Source organism: Cynoglossus semilaevis, chromosome 9 (assembly GCF_000523025.1).
Source record: "Cynoglossus semilaevis isolate Cse_v1.0 chromosome 9, Cse_v1.0, whole genome shotgun sequence".
Lineage (NCBI taxonomy): Eukaryota > Metazoa > Chordata > Actinopteri > Pleuronectiformes > Cynoglossidae > Cynoglossus > Cynoglossus semilaevis.
Genome location: NC_024315.1, coordinates 8,457,795 through 8,479,277, shown reverse-complemented (window position 1 = coordinate 8,479,277; position 21,483 = coordinate 8,457,795). Strand labels below are relative to the sequence as shown.

Below are 21,483 nucleotides of genomic sequence, written 5' to 3'. Positions count from 1 at the left end.
CACGGGCTGCAGTTTGTTTTTTATCAGAATGATTTTGTTTCTCATGTCGTGTGATTAATTTATGACTCCATAGTTCCCACTGCTGTGAGTTTGACGGTATGCTAGATTATTATCGAGCTCTGTTTTTCTGTCTCTGCACCGCAGAGAGGTGCAGTTTGCTTTATTGCTCAATAAGGCGTGGGAATCGGGTTACGGTGTGGTTGCCTTGTGAAAGTTGCGAGGCTGCTCCTTCATCTCGCGATACAAACTGACTACCTGCACTCATGTCAGTTGTGAGAGTTTTTCTGTTCTCGCGCGATCTGGTAACTTTCCCACGCCTGTTGTTTTGGCGTCTGCCCTCTGGCCGCCGTCCCTCCCTCTCCCTCCTTCCTCCCCTTCCCACCGCGGTGCCCGGTCACACCTCCCCCTCTTTTTCTCCCTTTTTCCTTCCAGTCTGCTTCTTCTGTTGTGCCGTTGGCTTTGCAGTGGGGCTGTGGGAGGGATCTCGCGATTGTTGGACTTTTTTTTCGTAGAGGGGGTGAGTAATTCGGAAGATGGCGCCCGTTGTTACGGGGTAAGTGGCCAAAATTCAAAGCATAATTTTGATTAGTTTTACTTCCTTGCCGTCTCTCGCTGCGTGTTTTCACCAGCTCCTGGCTGATGTGTCAGTGATAAAAGTGCCGCCGTGCTCTCAGTCTAACCCTTCCCCACACTCAGACTGATGTGGGGTCAGTTTTACAAAACTCTTTTTCGCAGTGTCGCCTGGTGATTCTGCCATTTGTTGAGTTGTGCGATATTAAAACCATTTTTTAAAACTATTTGGGAAACTAAAAAAAAACAAACTATATCCTTACGTTTTGATTTTGCACATGTTTCTACTTTTTTCATAAAACCACAGCATTTAAAGAGTTTATATCTTTTTAACACTGTGCAACGTTGCTGCCTAAACGTCAAATTTCTGTGTTGCCAGGTCTGAAACTTGTATGGTTCTATTTAAGTAATCTTCGCTATAGAGTTGTCTCGGATCTAGAATGATTAACGGAACTTAATAGAACTTTCTTCTCTAAAATAAAATAAAATGAAACGTTATATATGAACTACAACTGCATTTCACATGTAAGTCTGTGTCTGGTGTTTGTGTATATAGGTTTTAACTTTAATCTGTAGGGAATCGAGTTTTAAAATCCCACCATTTCTTAATGATTTTTCCACCTTTTAAAGATTGTTTAATTCTTATCTGATTTATGCATTTTTCCTTTCATATCCCAGCCTTAAACCACGTGTTAACACCATGCACTCTGTTTTTGTTTTGCAGGAAGTTTGGTGAGCGACCGCAGCCACAGCGCCTGACAAGGTAAGAGAGTACCAACACAGGAAGCCGTCTTTAGGTGCTTTGTATTTTTTTCTGTGTTAAAACTGTCCTCTTCCTTGCTGCAGGGAGGCTATGAGGAGTTATTTAAAGGAAAAGGACGATCAAACTGTGCTCATACTTCACGCAAAGGTCGCCCAAAAGTCATATGGCAACGAAAAAAGGTTCCTATCCAATTAAAACGACACTGTTTGGAGTTAATCAGTGTGTGTGTGTGTGTGTGAGACTGATTTACATCTCTGCTGCGTTTGTCCTCTAGGTTTTTCTGTCCTCCACCCTGTGTGTATTTGTTGGGCAGTGGTTGGCAAAAGAAGCTGGAGAAGATGGAGAAGGAGGGATGCACGGAGCAGGAAGCCCAGCCGTGTGCATTTATTGGAATTGGTAACAGTGAGCAGGAGATGCAGCAGCTCAATCTGGAGGGGAAGGTGTGTAAACGATGATAACATAAGGCACTGTTCACATCCCATGTAGTGTTGGCCTAATTCAGTTTCTAGAACATATCAACTTTTTTACAATGCATCAGAAAAGATAAACTACTTAATGCTCTAATACAGACATGGGCAAACTAAGGCCCGGGGGTTGGATGTGGCCCATTCAGCTTTTTAATCTGGTCCACCAAACTTTTCCAAATGATATAATTTATTTATATTATCATTATATTTCTGCCTTTTCCCTGCAATACCAATGTTTTCCCAATAGCTTGTGTAGAAAATGATAAAATCATTTTAGCATTTTTGCCTTTATGCACGTCATTTGTCTTAGATCACACAAACCACATCCCCACTGACATATTTGACTGGAGAAGAAAACAAAAAAAGAAAAGAAGACTCTTACCTGTGTTCCCCACATTTAGCACTTCTGCACCGCAAAGACGCTCTACATTAGTGACTCAGATAAGAGGAAACACTTCATGCTGTCTGTGAAGATGTTATATGGGAACTGTGCAAACATCGGCGTCTTCCTCAGCAAGAGGATCAAGGTCATCTCCAAGCCCTCGAAGAAGAAACAGTCCTTGAAAAATGCAGATTGTGAGTCGGCTTTTTGCTTCACATTTCTCTGTCTCTGTCTTCTCTCATTATATTACGTATATATATGTTTTTGATGAAAAAATAGATGCTCTTATTAGTCCTCTGACCTAAGCCACACTCTCTGTGTCCCTCCTCTCATCATCTCAGTGTGTATCGCATCAGGGACTAAGGTGGCGCTGTTTAACCGTTTGCGGTCCCAGACTGTGAGCACCAGGTATCTTCATGTGGAGGGTGGAAACTTTCATGCCAGCTCCCAGCAGTGGGGTGCCTTCTACATCCACCTCTGTGAGTTACACTCTTCACAATTTTTTAGCCTGAAATTGTTCTTACTGTTGTTGTACCACATGTCTGTTTTGTTATGCTGTTTCCTATGTTTTGTTTAGTGGACGAAGACGAGTCAGAAGGGGAGGAGTTTGCTGTGAGAGATGGCTACATCCACTATGGTCAGACAATCAAATTGGTCTGCTCTGTTACTGGCATGGCTCTGCCCAGACTAGTACGTACATCATTTTGTTTTTGACACAATGTTCTTATTTGTAATACTGGTCAAAGAACGCACTGAGTTTCAGCAAAAGAAAATCATAAAATCTCTTCCCGATGATTTTCAGTAAGAGACAGATCTGGATGGCAGGCCGACTACTAAGGCATTCAAGGGCTTTATCTGTCAATTCTTTTTGGAGGAAAATGTTTCGGCTAATTCCGCTATCTGTGTGTTTCATGAACACATCTCAACCCCTCAGGTCATCCGCAAAGTGGACAAGCAGACGGCATTAATGGACGCAGACGACCCAGTGTCCCAGCTTCACAAGTGTGCCTTCTACCTGAAGGACACGGACAGGATGTATCTCTGTCTCTCACAGGAAAGGATCATCCAGTTCCAGGTGGGCTGGTGCTTTTGTATGAAGCTTAAGTCTGTAGGACTGTAATATATGCATTTAGTACTGCTTTACTGGTGTTTGAAATAATACACATATCTGTAATATACAAATGTTTTCATTTCTGACCTGCACAAAAAATGTAATGATCTAAATATCTTTCAACCACAAAATAATGTATATACTCCCTAGCGCAGTACCTTCCTTGTTAAAACATGATTGAAAATAATTTTTACCTCTGTATGTGTCTCTCTAGAAAATAAAAATAGAGCACTGGCCTAGACTAAGAATAACTCATTATTCTCATTACTTGTTTATTGAAGTATTTGTTGGAAACAGCAGTATTGTCATGGCTAAATATAAAGTGGCAGGTGAATTGTACTTTCTTTGTTTTTTGTTTTTCTAGGCAACACCGTCCTCCAAAGAGTCCAACAAAGAGACCATTAATGACGGAGCTTCCTGGACTATTATTAGCACTGACAAGGCAGAGTACACCTTTTATGAGGGCATGGGCCCTGTCCCCACACCGGTCACACCCGTTCCTGTTGTAGAGAGTCTGCAGGTTTGTTTACTTTTTTGCTGAGATATTTTAGGGTTTGCTTAAAATATCCTCCTGCTTTTTTATTTTTATTTGTTTGGTCTGAAAGTAGGAATTTGAGCTTTCAAGAACAATAATGTAATTTGTGATTTCTTGATTATTTTTTAATTTTTTAAGTTGAACGGCGGAGGAGATGTAGCAATGTTAGAGCTGACAGGACAGAACTTCACCCCTAACCTCAGAGTGTGGTTTGGAGATGTTGAGGCTGACACCTTGTACAGGTAAATGTTCACATCATTTGTGAGTTCTCCTCAGTGTGATATGTCGGTACTAATACACAGATCCTGTATAATCTGTTTGTTTATAAGATGTGGGGAGAGCATCCTGTGTGTGGTACCAGACATCTCTGCCTTCAGGGAAGGCTGGCGCTGGGTGAGACAGCCGGTGCAGGTTCCTGTGGCACTGGTCCGCAACGACGGGATCATTTATGCCACCGCCCTGACCTTCACCTACACCCCTGAACCAGGGCCACGACCTCACTGCAGCACCACCGAGGCCATTCTGTGCTCACATAGCATATCTTCTTCATCACCGGCGTCTTCCGCTTCACCGTCATCCACGCTGGGTGGTCTAGGAGATGGCCAAAGATCCTACAGCATTAGTGACTCAGGAATATCATCAGGGGCATCAACGATGTCGGTGCTGTCATAGTTTGTTGTGCAGAACGTGTGGTGTTGATAATTGAGAAAATTATTTACAAAGACGCTCATGGACGTGTGAAGGAATGCACGGAAACGCAAATCAAATATTTGGAATCATGGCGATTGCTTGTGGGAGCTGGAAGAGAAAAATAACAAGTCAAAAGACTTATTTTGGCGAACTGACTCCTCTCTTTGGCTCCATCGTGTGGTTGCTTGTGGGACATGCCTTCAGCACTCGGTTCTCAAAAAAGACTAATTTACTGTCTGACAAAACAAGATGCTAAAAAAGTGGATGCGTCTAAGCTTTTTTATTTTCTTCCATTTTTCACTGCCACAGTCATGTTTTTACTAAAGGACTTCCGGAATGTTCCTGTTGTGTCCAAAGGAAAACTGATGTAATTAGAGTAGCATAGGTTTTACAGACCAAGACAATAATAATATTATATTATTTGAATCCTATTGTATTTTTTTAAGCTTTGATGGAGTTATACTATGACATTTCAAGGATACTTCATAGTACATTTACATTTATAACATTTTTTCTTTGCCATGTTTTTGCCTTTTACTTTGAGTTATGCCCTTAATAAAAAAGCTAATGGTGGAAATGGCATTTAGTCTCACATAGCCTAGCTTTCCCCCTAAAACATCAGCTGCTGTTTTTAAGTTGCGGATATTTTGTACTTGGTTATAATAATTGAATTTTTAAATTCTGAATTATCTCGAAAGTTCAAACGTGCAGATCCAGTATGATTTAATGGAGGCACTTAATTTATCTGGCAGCAGTTGCTCATCTTAACAGCTGGAGCTAGGTTACTAATTGGTCACAGCTGTTTCTTTAATCACAGGACTCAAGCTGAAATACAAAATAAATGTTTTGGTTTTTTAAAAGAATTTAAAGGTTTTGTTTTTACCTGAAGACTAAAGATTGTGTGATTTTGTGACCCTGTTGTTGCTATGGTTCCAGAGATTGTACTTCTGTGTTGGACAAGCTTTAAAGTTCTGCCATCAGCTGTGATGATGTTGTCAAAGGCAGCTTTTAGCAGTAAAACATGCTGAGTTGATCACAGACTCTTCTGCCTTTTTCGAGTGGTTTTTTTTAATCATCGATATTTAAAACACATTTGTGATGCCTTTTTCATCGTTGACCACTTCACCTGCTGTCTTAAAATAACTAACCAAGTGCCTTGATTTTTATTTTTGTATCACTCTACATGTATAGGAATGGACAGTAAAAAAATGTTTGGTCCAAGTTGAAAGTTTTTTTTAACCTGACATAAATCACTTACACTCTTCCATGTGTAAATACAAACCTAAATATTTTGCCCAAAGTTTCTTATTTTGTGTTAACCCACATGTCAATCACAGTCTCTGCTTGGTGGTCTTGGTTTAATTTACTATTTAATTATAATATAGTCAGTTGAATGAATACAGGTACAGTTCAGACTGTAAATATGTTAACTTATAAAGACAGTGTTTGTTAATTTAGTCTGGTTTTACAGAGAGTAGAGTTTTTATTGTGACTTGTACACACTTTAAAGTCTTTGCTTGTTTAAAGGAAGCTTTGTTACTACAACAGCATTCTGATTTTCTCACTGCCTTCTGTCAGTTAACACTCTACCAGCTCATCTGACTGTCAACATGGCCGTGGGTCTGGGTTTTAAAGAGGAAAACGACACATGGAATCTTATACTTTTATTTCACCCAATATTTAGATTGAGTGAGACTGTGTTAATTTTGAACAAATTAAACCCCAATATGACTTTTTTTTTACATCTGAATGTCAGGAATAAAGTTCAGCTGATTCTCACTTGTTCCTGTTTTTTATTTTATTTCTGTGAAGCTGAGGTTTATTTTGTTTGAAGTCACATTAATGTCTTGTCACAACAGTACAGTACATGCACATCATTTACAGACAGTATTTGTGATCAATTCTGGGAATGCATGCACTACATGGTGTATACTCAAAGGTCTGGTTAAAGCCTTATTGGACACTTGCCTCCTGGACATGCTCTGCAGGGCAGAGGTCAGATCTGCCACACTATTTTTAACTGCACTGTAACTGGACACTTTGTTGCTCTTTGTGTGTGTGTTTGTGTGTGTGTGCAGTTGTTTAGTCTGTATATGTGTCAGAGTCCTAATGTCTCTAGCGAAAAGTTTGCTTTGATCAGCCAGACCATGTGTTTGGACCCCCTGTTGTTTGTGCTGAAGAAATGTCTGTAATAGTTACAAACCGGCCTGATGGATGTTTACCCACGTGCTGTACACAACTTCCAGTCTGGTAGTCCTGATCTGGATGAGGAGTGTTATAAATTTCAAAATGTGTTCAATTGTTAAGACGCAATTCTAATGTGAACAGCTTTGAGAACTTGTACAGTATCACTATGTCTTTATGAAGTTTGAGGCAGTTTTAAAAAAAATCATTCCTCAAAAATGAACAGATCTGAGCAAACATTAGACGTTTGACCAAACTCAAATGGAAAGCTGGAAAACAATATCCATACAAAATATCCACAGTTCTTGATTTAGTTCCATCTGATTTGTTTCCTTTCCCTAAACTGAAAAAAGAAAATTGAATTTCAATCCTTAGACAAAGGAAAGGTCAGAAAAGACATTTCTAGGCTTTTACTGACATCATACTGTACAGTGAAATAGCCTTGTTTTTTCCCATAACATTTTAAACTTACTCTCACGCGAATTAGTAAAATAGCCCCTTTAGAATACAGTTCTCCAACAAACGTTCTAATCAAAACAAACCTGACGTCTGTGGGCCAGCGTTGAAGCAATAATTTGACCTCAATGTACATATTTAGCTCTGGTAGTGGGGTAGGACACAGTAAAGGGCTGAGGGGGAGACTGTGAGAAAAGGGTGAAGGCAGAGTGCACAGAGGGAGACAGAGTTCCGCCTAAGGTCGTCCTAACTCTACGTTGATGTGGGGAATGGGATGGTACGACCCAGAACACAGAACTGTTCCAGAAGGCCTGTGATTATCAGGCTTATAAGAGACCAACAGCTGACATGGAACACACTGACTGGACTCTAAGAATAGCAGAGATATATCCAGCGTTCACAGGATTATAAACGCATATATACGTATATATATAAGTATATGTTTTGACCTGACCTACAGGAGGACGTTGTCCCCTCTCAAAAGGTCTCTGCGTTTTTCTGTTTACTTAGTGACTCAATCTGCATCGTCACTTGTTTCACTACTAATTTGTGTGTTTCTTTTTTTTAAGTTCTACGCAGCTGTAGACGACTTCAAATCACACGAACGAACCTTGTAGAAACTTTTGCCCACTCTACATGTGCACGGTAGTCACAGGCTTGTCTAATTTCCCAAGTGAATCAACAGTATCAGTATCATATCTCGCGTCTTGGCTGTACCAGTAATAGAAACACATATCGCTTAACACTTTGCGCGGACTGACACTGGTGCCTCTCAACTGGGGATTTGGTGGCCTGGATATTTTTCTACATTTTTTGAGGACTCGATCAACTTTGGACGATATTGTCCGACGCCTGAAATGATACTTCTACCGCCTCTGCTGCTCATTGTTTTCCCCGCTGCGATTTTCGTCGCCGCGCATGGCGCCGGGGACCTGCAGGGATTTACTCTGTCCGGAGGGAGCGGAGGCTTCGGCTCAACAGGTATGTGCTGATGTGAATGACGAACCCGACACAGTCAAATACAAATTAAAAAAATAAATACATTCTACGTTTCTTCGAGGCCAAACCCCATGTTTAATTACATTTAAAGCAGCCCATTAATAAGAAATGCTTTAATTTTTATTAAAAACCCCAGCGTGAGAAAAATAATGTTTTTTATCATGATTTAAATAACGTTTTTTTAGCGATATGAAAACACTTTTTCTAAAGCTTATTTAACTTGACACGTTTTCAGTTTCAAATATGAGTGAAAGTTTAAGAAATTGTTTATTTCAAAGCTGAAATGAATGGTTTAATGAACTGTTTAAAAATAAGACTCATGCGGCTAAGCTAATGCTGTAGCATCTCTTCATTGGTATGATGTATTTCCTCGTTTGTGGATAGACAGGGAAACATTGACATACATTTTTTATGTCTATGTACATTAAAAAAACAAACAAACAACAACAACAATGAAACTGATACTTTGTTGGCATATAAAATATTTCTAGTGGAGAAAAAAAATTAAATGTAGGCCATGTATCCAGTACATAAGCAGGGTTCTAGGTTAGACACTTTAATACTCAACGGTATGTTTTTATTTGTACCTAAAGTCTAAATGTTGCTATAGAGATTCATGTTTTATTATCATCTTTTCAACTAAATCTTAGTCTTTCTTTGTATATCCAAGGTCGTCACACTTTATTAAAACCCCATGTTTTATAAGATGTTTTAAAAAAATATTGCAGTATTATTTATATTATATTTCTTCCATAAGTTAATGTCCTCCTGTTTTTGTGTCCTTCCTGTATTTCTTGCTACATTGTGAACTTCCAGCAGCTGGTGTTTATATGATGGCTACTAGCCGGTTTAACGGCTGACCTCTGACTCCAGGCTCCCTCAGTACCCTGCACAGCACTTAACTTTGTGGAGTCACAGAGACAAAAACGGGCAGTGACTCACTGGAATGACAGAAAGCCGTATGTCATCTTCCGGCCAATCCTAAATTGAACATTTTATTTTACTAGCCTGGAACACAATGCATATTTTAAAGCCGATGTACAACAGCTGTAAAATACAAGGAGCACTAGACATATGTTAAAAAGGTTTACTAGTCTACTGGTCCACATTAGTACTTCCAAGCAAATGCTGAATACAGTGGAAAGAATATAAATGTCCTGTTTGCAGAATAATTGTTTTTTGGGATGTTTTATTTTTAGAAAGGTTTAGACTGGCCATAACTTGTATGTTATTTTTTAAAACAACTACAAGTCCTACTGTTTAAAAAACAAACAAAACACAAACAATAGAAAAACCTGTTAATTGATGAATGAATGAAAAATACAAATTTTATATCTGAGACGGCTGATATGTTAAATTGTTAAATGTCATTGTCTTCCAGACCCTTGCTTTGGGATGTCTCCTCCATGTATGAGTGAAGCTGATCGTTACAGCCTAGAGGCTCTGCGGAGTATACACCATATGATGGATGATGACAAGGATGGAGGAATCGAGGTGGAGGAGAGCATGGAGGTACCAGTCACTCAAATTATAATTATTCAGCATGTTGAGACCCTGTTTACATTTTTGTCCCAACACTGGCATGTTCCAAATGCCAGTGTGCTTGTGGATGTATTTGCACACATGAGGCAGACCGTGGCAGTGCAACAACAGGTGCTGTGGTTGGTGAATAATCCGGTTCGACTTCAGTGGCATATATTATAACGCAATGACAAGTTTTGTTAAAAAATACTAAAACAATAGCAAACAATTCTTCAGATTAAAACCTTTTGTTTACAATTATTTTATTGAAGTCACAGTCATGGTTTTATTTAAGTGATTTCAAATGAAACCACTGCTTCCCATAGGAAAGCTGCATGCATATGCAACAAATTTGTGCACATCAGTTGTATTCAGTTTCAGTTTTTGAGAAAAAAAATTTGTAGTGCAGGAAGTTATTTTTTCCTTTGAGGTGAGTGACATTGGTAGTAAATTCAGAATTCTAAGATGCCTTGCCCAACCAGAATGCAGTGCACAGATACAGTATCCAAGGGCTCAGGTTGCCGTTGCCATAGAAATATCAAGGGGAAGGGTCTAGGATCATCAGCTCAGAGCCTCAGGATTCCTGCAGCCATCATATGAAGTCTCCGTTTACTGCCAAAGCACATTCCAAGACAGCACTATCACACACAAACCGCGTGCAGTACGATCCTCCTTATCGTTCTAATTTAATACACTCAGAATGAGACTCCAGTTTCTACTCCTTAGGTCAAATGAAAAGACATAATTGTCTTATTTTCAATAGCTAACCTTGCCTTTCAAAATCACATGTTTTCATTAATGTGCACCTACTTTGCAGTTCATCATCGAAGACATGAAGCAACATCAGACCAACAAACACAGCAACTTGCACAGAGAAGATCAACACATAACAGTTGAGGAGCTTTGGCGGGGATGGAAGTCATCTGAAGGTGTGTGACAATAAAAGGGAGGCATTGACGTGTGTGTGAACATCAGTGTGTCTGTGACGACAAGTTGAACTTGTTTTTGTTTCATTTTTGGCTCAACTTCATTTTCAGTACATAATTGGACACAGGAGGACGTGCTTCGCTGGCTGAAGGATTTTGTTGAGTTACCACAATATGAGAAAAACTTTAAAGAATTTAAGGTCAATGGAAACACACTCCCCAGGTATGAACGACGATAGTGTTATGTTCTGTGGTGTCAGAATTAGTTATTTGTAAAGTCACTTCTTGCTAAGAAAAGACTGTACTGTGTATAACTCTTACATCTGCCTACAGGATTGCAGCTAATGAGCCTTCGTTCTTGAGTGTCCATCTGAGAGTTCAAGACCAGAGAGACAAACAAAAACTAAACATTAAAGCTCTGGATGCGGTGTTGTTTGGACCTCCAACACGTAAGACAATATCTCACACTTTTAAAAGCATCCTTTTCTGTTGTGTTCACTCCAGTCTGCCTATTAAAATATTCAAGAGACAGAAGAAAAGATTTCAAAATAAATGTGGTTGTTACTAACATTTGTCTGACACACCATATAAAAAAGTTTTGTTTCATCTTTCACTATGTTTTTACTTGTTGAATAACAGTCATTTAATTCAGTGTTTCAGAAAGCGAAACGCAGACAAAGCTATTCCGGGGGGTGTCAGTTATTTCTTTTATTGTTTATTGATTTTACTTCCTTTGTTCGACGGCACTGTTGTCAAAACGGTGAAAAAGTTCAGTGGAGATTTGCTCAACAATAGTTCTATTTACAAAAAGGAGGCGCTGGACAGATAAGATTGGGAACCATTGTTAATGTTTAAAATAGAGATTATAATCTATATTTTGGACTAGAAGAATAATCAGAATAATTATAAAGCTAATCAAGCCACTCGTTTAACAAAACTAATGTTTTGTACTGAGCTTTCTAAGTGACACATCTTTTCTGAGAGTAACTGTATACGATGCTATACAATCATAATTTCTTCATCTTAACTTTCACATCAGAGAAGTGTGTTGAACATGTGTATGTGATTTGCGTAAGCATGCTTACTAGTTGTAATTTTTAATGTCATGTCATTTTATATAAGAATGCCTCTTGTTCAGTGATACTGTAGGAACAAAGATAGATCTGAGCACAGATCATACTGATGAGAGCTGATGTTACTGATGTTTCATCTTGGGCTTTCACTCACAGTTAACATAATTCAGTTTTGCATCTCAGTATATCATAGGTTTTTAAACCACATATTTATTCATATATTGTTTATTGTGTTGTTATGTTTCAAGCTTACTCCTGGTTGGACTTGTGAAAGTCTCACGGCACTACGATGCACCACTAATAACCTAATAATCGGTTCACTCCACCATAGGTCCTCCTCATAACTATATGAAGGACCTGCTGTTAATTGTGTCAGTGGTGATGGGAGTCGGGGGCTGTTGGTTTGCCCAGGCACAAAATAAAGCCAGTAAATTCCACATCACCAAGATGATGAAGGATTTGGAAAGTCTGCAGAGAGCTGAGCAGAGCCTCACAGATCTACAAGAACAGTGAGTATCTATTATTTCTACTGTCTGCTGTATTCAATTATTTGATTGACTATGTCATCATGAATTGGCCGAACAATGTTTCCATTTTTTTTCAGACTGGAACGAGCCCAGGAAGAGAAGCGTAATGTTGCTGAGGAGAAACAGAACTTGGAGGAGAAGATGAGGGATGAGATCATGGGAGCACAAGAGGAGGCTCATCGGCTGCATGAGCTAAGACAGGGGGCTGTCACTGAGCTTAGCCGCCTGCGATATGCAGAGGAAGAGCTGGAACAGGTAGATATTTCACTCATACACTCAGAGGCATGATTTCTACTGGAAACATGATAATGACTAGGCTAAACACTTGGCATCTGTTAAGGTCCGTGGAGCCTTGAAGCAGGCTGAGAAGGACATACAGGCCAGTTGGACTGCCTCAGAGGCTCTGCAGCAGTGGCTCCAGCTGACACATGAGGTGGAAGTCCAGTACTACAATGTCAAGAAACAGAGTGCAGTATTACAACTCACTACTGCCAAAGAAGAGGTAAAAGATCAGAAGAAAAGTGAAATGCACAGGATATATTTAATGTCAAGAAACAGCTTCAAATAAGAAAATTACTGAACTCATCATTTGTGCCTCCTGTCGATTAAGTCACAGTTTATGCTTGCAGGCAGAAAGGATTAAGAAGAAAAGAAGTTCTGTCCTGGGAACACTCCATGTTGCTCACAGCTCCTCTCTAGACCAGGTCGATCACAAGATCTTGGGAGCAAAGTAAGAGTTAAAAAAACTGCATGGTGTTTGTTTCTGTATATTTGAAATGGGTGGATTGGCAGTAGCTTTCTGTAGGTCACTAGCATTTTTGTCTGTCTCTAAGGAATGCCTTGTCAGAAGTGACAGCCTGCCTAAGGGAGCGTCTCCATCGGTGGCAGCAGATCGAGCGCCTCTGTGGATTCCCCATCATCAGGAATCCTGGATTGGGAAACCTCACTGCTCAGTTGTATTCTGACTCGATTGCCCTGGGTTTACCAAGGGTATCCCAGCAATCCTGTTCATGTCATAGCTCTGTTCATGGATCTTTAGAAGACCTGTTGGAGGAATCCACCCCTCAAATTTTACCACAGATGCAAGGTAAAGTTTGTCTATTTGCACCTGAATTAAAGATTCCCTTTCTGTTTCCTGATAATGAAGATTCCTGATAATAATTTATGCTCAATAAAAATGTACACAGTCAGATGTCAATATTATGAGTTTTTTAAATTGTTCTGACATCAAAAAATATATTATGTCACGGTAATGTCTTGATGTTCCGCAGCTATAGCGTTGCCATGCAAAAACCAACCAATCCATTATGATCGTGTTTAATGTAGTTAATTCTGGGGTTGTAAGGGTTGTTGTGAAAATTAAAAATATCTTGAGGATAGAAATACAGGGATATAAATGTATTTTTTTTAGTTCAAAGCTACTCTACTTCTAATATGTTTGTTGATTGCTACTTTGTTGGCCTCCTTTTAATGCCAGGTCCACCAATGAAACGCTCTCCTCGGACACAGGGATCCACCATATGTCGTTCTCGCCGACCTGGGGTCATAAATCAGCCTCAATCTACAATGATCTCTTCAGATCCAGATCTCCTAATTCCCATCCGAAGTCCATACCCTTGCTTTGAAGAAGAAGAAAGCTTCCTGTTGAAAACCCTTAAGAAGCAGTGAGTTTTAATATTCTCTTAAGTAGTTTAACACTATAAAATGTAATGGTTTTTAATCTCCTTTTCAACAACCTTCTTAATTCATCCCTTCCTGTGATTTTCCCACCACTAAAAGGGACTCCCAGGAGAAGTTCTCAGACACAGATTTTATGACTTCACCTTCTCTCAGCAAAATTTTCCCTAGTCCTACGATTGAGGCTTCCTCTCAAAAACTCTATCACGATGAGACAGAATTACTTTCAGACTCCTGTATCACAAAGACTTTGAGTAAAGAGGTAGAAGCTGTTCCTGTTCTAGTTCGTAAAGTTTCAAATGAGGATCTCGATGTTTGTGTGGAGGTGTCCTCCAGAAAGTTACCAAAGGACACATTTTCGGATACCTCTTTAGAAATGTATTCTGGAAAAATACCCAAAGAAGATTCCCCGATAGAAATGCCATCAAGAAAGACATCCCAAGACAGGATGGATCTTCCCACGGATGTTACAGTTAGAAGAGGACTTGTTGGTGAGACGGACGTAGAATTCCCCTCCAGGAAAGTAGAAAAAGATTCAGTGAGTGAATTGATGGACACTCCCAGGAATGTATACAGAGAAAGAAGTGATTTGCCAGTTGATAAAAGAAAGGTTCTTTGGAATGATTTGGATGCAACGGATAAACAGGTTACAAGGAACATATCCAGAGATATGTTGGGAACTTCATTTGACAGTACCACAAGAAAATTAAGAGATGAAGCTGAACACCTCTTTGATTCAGTATCAAGAAGATTTGCAAGAGACTCAATTTCCATAGAGATAGGTTCTAGGAAGCTCTCACGTAATAAAGGAGAACGTTCTCATGATTCCTCAGTTAGGGCCTTAGCAGCAGATAAATCGGTTGATGCTACAATAACACCAAGAAGGATCTCTAGAGATGAGATGGAGTACGGTACAGGCACTGGTTCCTTGAAGATTTTGCCCAGAGAGAAATTTGATAAACTTATGGATACGTCATCTTTCACAGAGAAACCAGAGTTTGTCTTAGAGCCACCAACAAGGAGGCTGCTGAGAAATGAATCTGACCCATCTGCTGGGTCTTTTAGAAGAACAACAAGGGTGTCAAGAGATGTGATGGACAGTTCTGAAGATATCACAGCTGCAAACATATGGGATAAGGGTGACATTCCAATGGAAATATCTAAGCAGTCAGCACTGAGAGAGTTGGACGCTTCTGAATTAGATTTGTCTCCAGATCAGTTTGGTCAGCCAGACCTCATGGTCACGTCACAGGTGCAGAGGACAACATCAGACCTGTACACTGTTGGTCCACTGAGCCAGTTGGTGTATGATGGAATACTGGAGAAGTCCTGCCATTCCGTGGCCAGCCTCTCTACGTCGACTACTTACCTATCTCAGAAGAGCCTGTTAGCAGATGTGGAGCCTCCTCTGCCAGCTCCACGAGTTGCTGTTCCATCCTCTACAGCTCCTTCTGACAGCAGAGAGGAAAAGAGCAAGGATAAGGAAAAGAGCAAGAAATCCATGAAGCTGAAAAGCATCTTCAAAAAGAAGCCAGAGTCAACTACAGAGAAACCTCAGAGTGGTCTTCACAAACTCTGACTATCAGCTGAGTATATTCACCCATTGAAAGGCATTTCAGTGAGACCCGACTGAGGGTAGCCAAACATAATTTTATATACATAGTAGCACTTTTAAAGAGAGTTTTTATTACAAATCAAATTTGTAGCCACAGAATATTTTGTCGTTCCAAATATTCTATTTGATTAGAATACAAACCACACAGTTACTGTCCTGAGACAAATAATAATATTATATTATATATTAATAACAATATTTACACTGGGAATTTAAGTCAACTGAATTTTGTCAGATAAGTGTGGGAGTGATTTGTTTTCATAGTCTTACTTTTATTTAAATATCTATTTTATTAAGTCTTAGTTTTATGTACTGTATGTTTCACATGTGGTGTTTTAGGTGCAGAATTTATGATGCGTTCCCCTCTGAAGGATTGACTAATGTTTCAGCACATACACCCTTTTTTATGAAACCATTAAGAAAGACACTTTTTGCAGCAGAAAGTAAAAATTTTTAGGTAATACCTTAAAAAAGGTTTTAACTCCTACTCTTGTTTACACCTGCCATTGAATATAAACAATTATAAGGATTTTAGGTCCAATATTTTTCAGCACCAGCAAGTCAAATATTGGCTTTTATTCAATCATTTTTGAGTTATCTTGAGTTTTCTTGATTATGTTTATTGCTTTTGTTTTTATCTAACATTTTAAGGAGCCTAGGTGAACATTTAAAAATAGTTTTTCATGTATATAGATATATGTATGTATACCTTTTTTCAATTCTCCCTCTGTGCTTTTATTTTGAAAATTGAATTTTTGGCACAGCAAACACTTTAGTGACAAAGCAGTTTTAGTCTGAGTACATCAAACAGAGTTATTTCAGCATGAACAAACATCTATCAGTTTATTAAGTCTAACAATAAGACAAGACCCCTTATTATTTTGAAACACAGCTAATCAGTGTTACAGGGTTTGTAGTTGATAATAAAGGTTTGATATACAAAAACATATCCTATAGAAATACAAAAAACTATTATTCCCTTGTTTTTAAAGCATCACTGGACTTTTTATAGTTCATGATTCTTCAGCAGGGATACTACTGTTATTACTGCTTTTTGTTTTATACCATTTATAATTGACAAGGACACCACCGAATATAAATATGTCATCAGTAGACACATTTGGTAGCAGAAATTCTGTGTATGTGAATCCAAATGAAGAAGAAGTCAGCGGAGCTTAGCCTAGCCTTGGAGATGACTAACAATTGTCAATAGTTTTCATCCAGAGATAAAATTTACAGATAATTTAAAGCTTCCTCTGTAGCAAGTTTTCATCCCTGTTTGCCACACACTCCTGCAGTCTCTACTGGGGTTTCTGTGATGATGTTCATTTATCATATTCGGCTGAAAATTACCTGTCACCTGAGTGTATTGGGGTTTTTTTCTGTGGAAAAAACATTGTCCAAGTTACCGCATTTGGTTTATATAAAATACCAATGTTGTAACAGTAACTTGATCATGATTCAAGTGCAAAATAAATTTACTTTGATAGTTGAAGCCCAATACTGAGGATTTGACTTTTAATTAGTTATGATCAATAGGTTTAAAGTATTTTAAACCTATACAAAATTTTCTAATTGCAAATATTTTAATTCATTTATTTAAATTATTATTATCTAAACACTATCAATAGCTAACTACTTGATTTTAAATGTGGTAAATTGTATTACCCTGAAATAGTTTTTAAAGATTGTATTTCTTTCACTAAATTTCTTGTTTTCTTTCAACTGTTGTCTCAGCATTTTAGAAGGCCTCTGTTGGGAGTTGGTTGCATGTAGTTCTGTTTTCGACTTTGTTGCTGGTAGCTGATAGCACTAGTGTTTACTTTTTGGTTAAAGACATTTTAAAGCAGGGAAAAAGTTGAAAATGGATAAGTATGTTCTTTAGACCCTTTACTGTGATGGAAAATTGAAATAACTTTGCTTTATAGTGGTTTTATTTAAAAAAAAAATCCAATATAATACATGTAGAACTCGATATATATATATATATATATACGATATATTTACAAGCGTTGTTTAAATATATACTTCTTATTTTTCTTAGATCTGTTTAAATGCACCATTTGTATTTATTTTACACATTGGAATATTTTTTGACCACCCTCTTCTGCTTAAACAGGTTAATACACTTTTTTTATTTATTTAGACATCAAATGTTCTTTTATTAATTAATTTATAAAATAATTAACCTCAAACTATTAAGTCAGTTAAATGAGGTAAATGCCTTCAATAAAGAATCTGATTCTGATATGCTCACCAGTCAATGACAAACACTGCCTAGCATTAAGTGGAGGACATGAGCCATACATGTGCATTTAGTGGTAAAGACATAGAAACATAAACAGAATATTTTAGCTTTTCTGAAGCAGATGTTTTATGTTGTAACACTAACTGCTTGCTGCTGTGATTCTTTTTTATTATTATTTTTATTTGCTATCTAGGCTTAAGCATGCTGTTAGCATTTGTACTCTTAAGAGTAGCTTCTTAGGAATAATAGAAAAAAAACACAGAAGCTGGTTTCTTTTTTGGACTGGTGCATTAAATGGTGCATAGACTTGTTTGAGTTGACATTTAATTATTTGTTAGCCTGTGCTTTAGTGTTTACAGTCATGGTCTGATGCTGATGATGACTGTTTCAGATCTAACAATTGAAATGTACCTTTTAATTAAAACACATTTTCATGTCTTATAATGGTTATAATGAACGAGTGTCAGATATCAGAAATGTCTTAAATGGAAAATGTTATGCTGCTGCATTTTGGTATGAAATTGTGAATAATTGACGTTACTTATTGATAAAATAATTTGTGATGATAAAACAATTAAAAAAAGGATTTTATAAAAGAAAACATTGTGTTTTTTTATCAACAACCTTGAAACTGTATACTGTATATTTAGCTTATACCATAATTGCAGCACATTTTGAGATAAAAAAATTATGTATTGTGGTTGAAGTTTTAGCTCTGCGCTGGTCTGTTGTGAAGACTTCAGTGTCATCCTTCGCTGTATGTTTCCTTCTGTCTGTGTGTGATTGATATCAGGTGTAGCTGATTGAATGGCGTGGTTTGTCAGAGGTTTCAGGTGGAGCTTTCTTACTGCTCCTCCTGAGATGGTTCAGCCAATAGGATCCTGCTGCTGCTGGCAGGGACCTGTCTGAACCAGTTTTTATTCAGACTGCAACAGTAATAACTCTTCTAGATGTATTAAGGAAATACTTTAACATCTTAAAAAAACTTGGTTGCTTCTTTGGAGTTTGAGGGGAACAGCATCTGGTCGAGACCACCCGGATGTAACAAGAGGCTTCATCTAGGAGATGGACATCTATGAGGTTTCTCTGATTATTTTTCATTGTATGTTGTTTGTTTGTTTTTTCTCAGTTTACAACTTTGTTGTTGTTGATCACTACTGGTCCCTAATGAATCCCTTTCTGTGACCTAAAGCTTGGCTAACTTTATATTTTGGTTGGTTGGGAGGTCTGGTTCAGTGGTATTTAAAGTGGCGGCTTCCAGGGAGTACACTGTCTCATATAAACTAGTGGAAGTAAATACTTTGTTAGTACTAGGTGTACTTGGTGACCTTAATGCAACATTTGCGTGGCTGCGTTGGCTTCTTCTGTAGATGATTTGTAGAACAGGTGTTGTTTCTGTCTGTTTGTGTGTTATATTTAAGGTGTGGCTGAGTGTGCATGTGTCCCTGGTGCTTTCCCAGGGTTCCTGTAAACTTCCTAGTCCTTAATAGTGATCCAACATTAGATGCTGATGTTGCAACCATGTTTGTTAAAAAAAGAAGGTTTTATTTAAATCTGTGATTTTGGGAGTAGATATTATTGAGCCCAGACCCTTCCAGTGGCAGATTCCTGCTACTGCACCACTCTAGCCCCATCCATAACAAAACCTAAAAGTGTACTGCAGTGTGAGGACAAATCTTCTGAAAGACAACAACCCTCTGGAAATGTAATGTAACATTCAGTTGAGACTGATATGATAAATAAAATTGTTAAGTTAAAATTTGTTGGTTCCCAGAAAGGGAAGTGACTGCAGTTGCAGTCTGTGGCTGATCATATCCCGACTCTACACACAGTTTGTTTGAACAAACTGCTCCAGTTCTGTCAGGTTTGATGGGAACATTCCCACAGCTGCAATTTACAGATATTTCCAAAGATAGAAACCTCAGCTGAATTGGAACATAAATGAACCAAGAACTGTTTATGCCACATCTATTTGTTTGCTTGCTTTAGATAAATGTTTTTTCTTGAAGGTTATGTTTTGCTGGCAAACATGCTCTTTGCTTTAAAACCCTTATTTTTCCTTTTCATATATACATTCAGTTTGACTCCATCTTTTATATCATTTAGATTTCATTTACCTCTGTGACATTTCACTGAATGTTTGTGTTTCAAATGAGGCTCTACATTCATCTAGGCTGCTTTCTTCATATTATTATTCACAGTGTAGACACTGCATTTATTCTCTGCTTTATCCTCCTGTACCTGATTTCACTGCCTTCTCTTTCATCAGTCAAGTCTATGTGATTGCTGAACCTTTGTTTTTTTTTTCTCTTGCAACCACTTACAGGGAGGTTAGGAAAGATAATCTTAAAGATCTTATTAAATATGTAAAGCCTTTGATGGAAAGGCCATAAAAACAAATGGTTTGTTAGTGAGACAAATGATGGAGAAATGATTGAAGGTGAACACAAGTCCAGGCACAAATAGGCTTAACATATTGATATGGAGCCAAGTGTTGAATGTTCTTTTTATAATTAGGGTTTGTATTGAGTTAAATTCTCATCATTGGCCAAGCAAGAGGTGATCAGATTAATACTAGCAGCATTTTCAACATAGAAACAATGCTATTGTCAAAGCAAAGACTCATTTGTAAAGTTTTACTATTTGTTTAAAAATAAACACAAAGATATAGTACACTGGACAACCTTACAAAAACACTCCCTGACCTCTCTCTGTATTCTTTTATGTATTTTATATATATATTTGCAACTGATCATGTGTATATATATTTAGCAGTGTAACCTTAATCCAGTAGGTGGCAGTAATGTAACGCACAAAATTTAGCCATACTGGTAAATCATGAACTAGGCCGAGGGTATTAGCAGATTTAGCTTAGCCTAGCCTTGGTAAAGACTAACTTGTACATCCATAAAATACAAATACATTTTTCCTGGTTGTTTTAATATAGGTGGAGAGAGAGAGATTTTGTATTTTACCTTTTTATTGATTTGTTGATATATACTATTTTTTAAATACTTTGTCCTATAACAATTGGACCTCAAGGTCAGAACCCTTGACCTTAATCATGGATTGTATTTCAATGCGTACTTTGCTCCCCCTGCAGGCCATGGAATATAACCTACATGGTTAATATACCATTAAAGCTGAACAAAAAGTCATACCAAAGTTAAATAAACTGTGTTTAGCTGCCCAGAGTAACGGCAGGGCCTGGGAGCTTCAGAGGAACTGTTGGATTAATTGACTAACACCGAACATGTGAGGCTCATTTTCTGCATGTTATCGGAGCTGCCAGCAGCTCTGTTCAGAGACGGTGGCGCAGGAAGTGAAATGAGGTCTTTTGAAGTTGTGATTCCGCCGCGTATCTGCGTTTATAATGCATGAACATCTGGAGCATGAACTCTGAAGAAGACATTAGCCTGGTGATAATGAGGCAACTGACACCTTAATATGCTGGAAACAAACACGTGGCTGTGGAAAGTTCCAGTTACATATTGAAGAGTTTGAAGCACTTGAATCAAAGGGGGTTTCTGTGCTGTGTACAGAGCCCTCGTAACAACAACTGAAATATGACTCGGGAGGTTTTTTTCCTCTTTATTTTCAGACTGGCGGTGGATAGATTGTTACAGTTGCCGTTAAGTTGGGATGATGTATAACGTTCTTCCATTATTTCACGCACTATATCTAAGCTATTAATAAATAGTCTCGCTCGTAGTGTTCAGGGGAGAGAGGCAATAAATGA

At 38.2% G+C, this 21,483-nt stretch overlaps 2 protein-coding genes across 3 annotated transcripts; both read left to right on the top strand.

Annotated features, from left to right (window-relative positions):
* The first annotated feature begins 190 nt into the window (after positions 1 to 190).
* LOC103383736 (recombining binding protein suppressor of hairless-like) lies at positions 191 to 6,288 on the top strand. 2 transcript variants are annotated; one of them, XM_025058353.1, is made up of 11 exons: positions 191 to 517; positions 1,295 to 1,333; positions 1,417 to 1,512; positions 1,608 to 1,773; positions 2,202 to 2,376; positions 2,524 to 2,661; positions 2,760 to 2,872; positions 3,117 to 3,257; positions 3,658 to 3,813; positions 3,967 to 4,070; positions 4,158 to 6,288. In XM_025058353.1, exons 3-11 carry the CDS (start codon positions 1,424 to 1,426, stop codon positions 4,498 to 4,500), a joined length of 1,425 nt encoding a protein of 474 aa, XP_024914121.1. In that variant the 5' UTR covers positions 191 to 517; positions 1,295 to 1,333; positions 1,417 to 1,423; the 3' UTR covers positions 4,501 to 6,288. The 2 variants fall into 2 exon arrangements, with proteins under 2 accessions (XP_024914121.1, XP_008315222.1); XM_008317000.3 differs by having other exon boundaries at positions 191 to 553.
* Positions 6,289 to 7,317: 1,029 nt separating this feature from the next.
* On the top strand, positions 7,318 to 20,429 carry LOC103383735 (stromal interaction molecule 2-like). The gene is made up of 12 exons (XM_008316999.3): positions 7,318 to 8,139; positions 9,539 to 9,669; positions 10,496 to 10,607; positions 10,716 to 10,827; positions 10,938 to 11,053; positions 12,009 to 12,186; positions 12,282 to 12,459; positions 12,545 to 12,706; positions 12,834 to 12,934; positions 13,038 to 13,291; positions 13,682 to 13,868; positions 13,984 to 20,429. Exons 1-12 carry the CDS (start codon positions 8,016 to 8,018, stop codon positions 15,458 to 15,460), a joined length of 3,132 nt encoding a protein of 1,043 aa, XP_008315221.1. The 5' UTR covers positions 7,318 to 8,015; the 3' UTR covers positions 15,461 to 20,429.
* Positions 20,430 to 21,483: the final 1,054 nt, after the last annotated feature.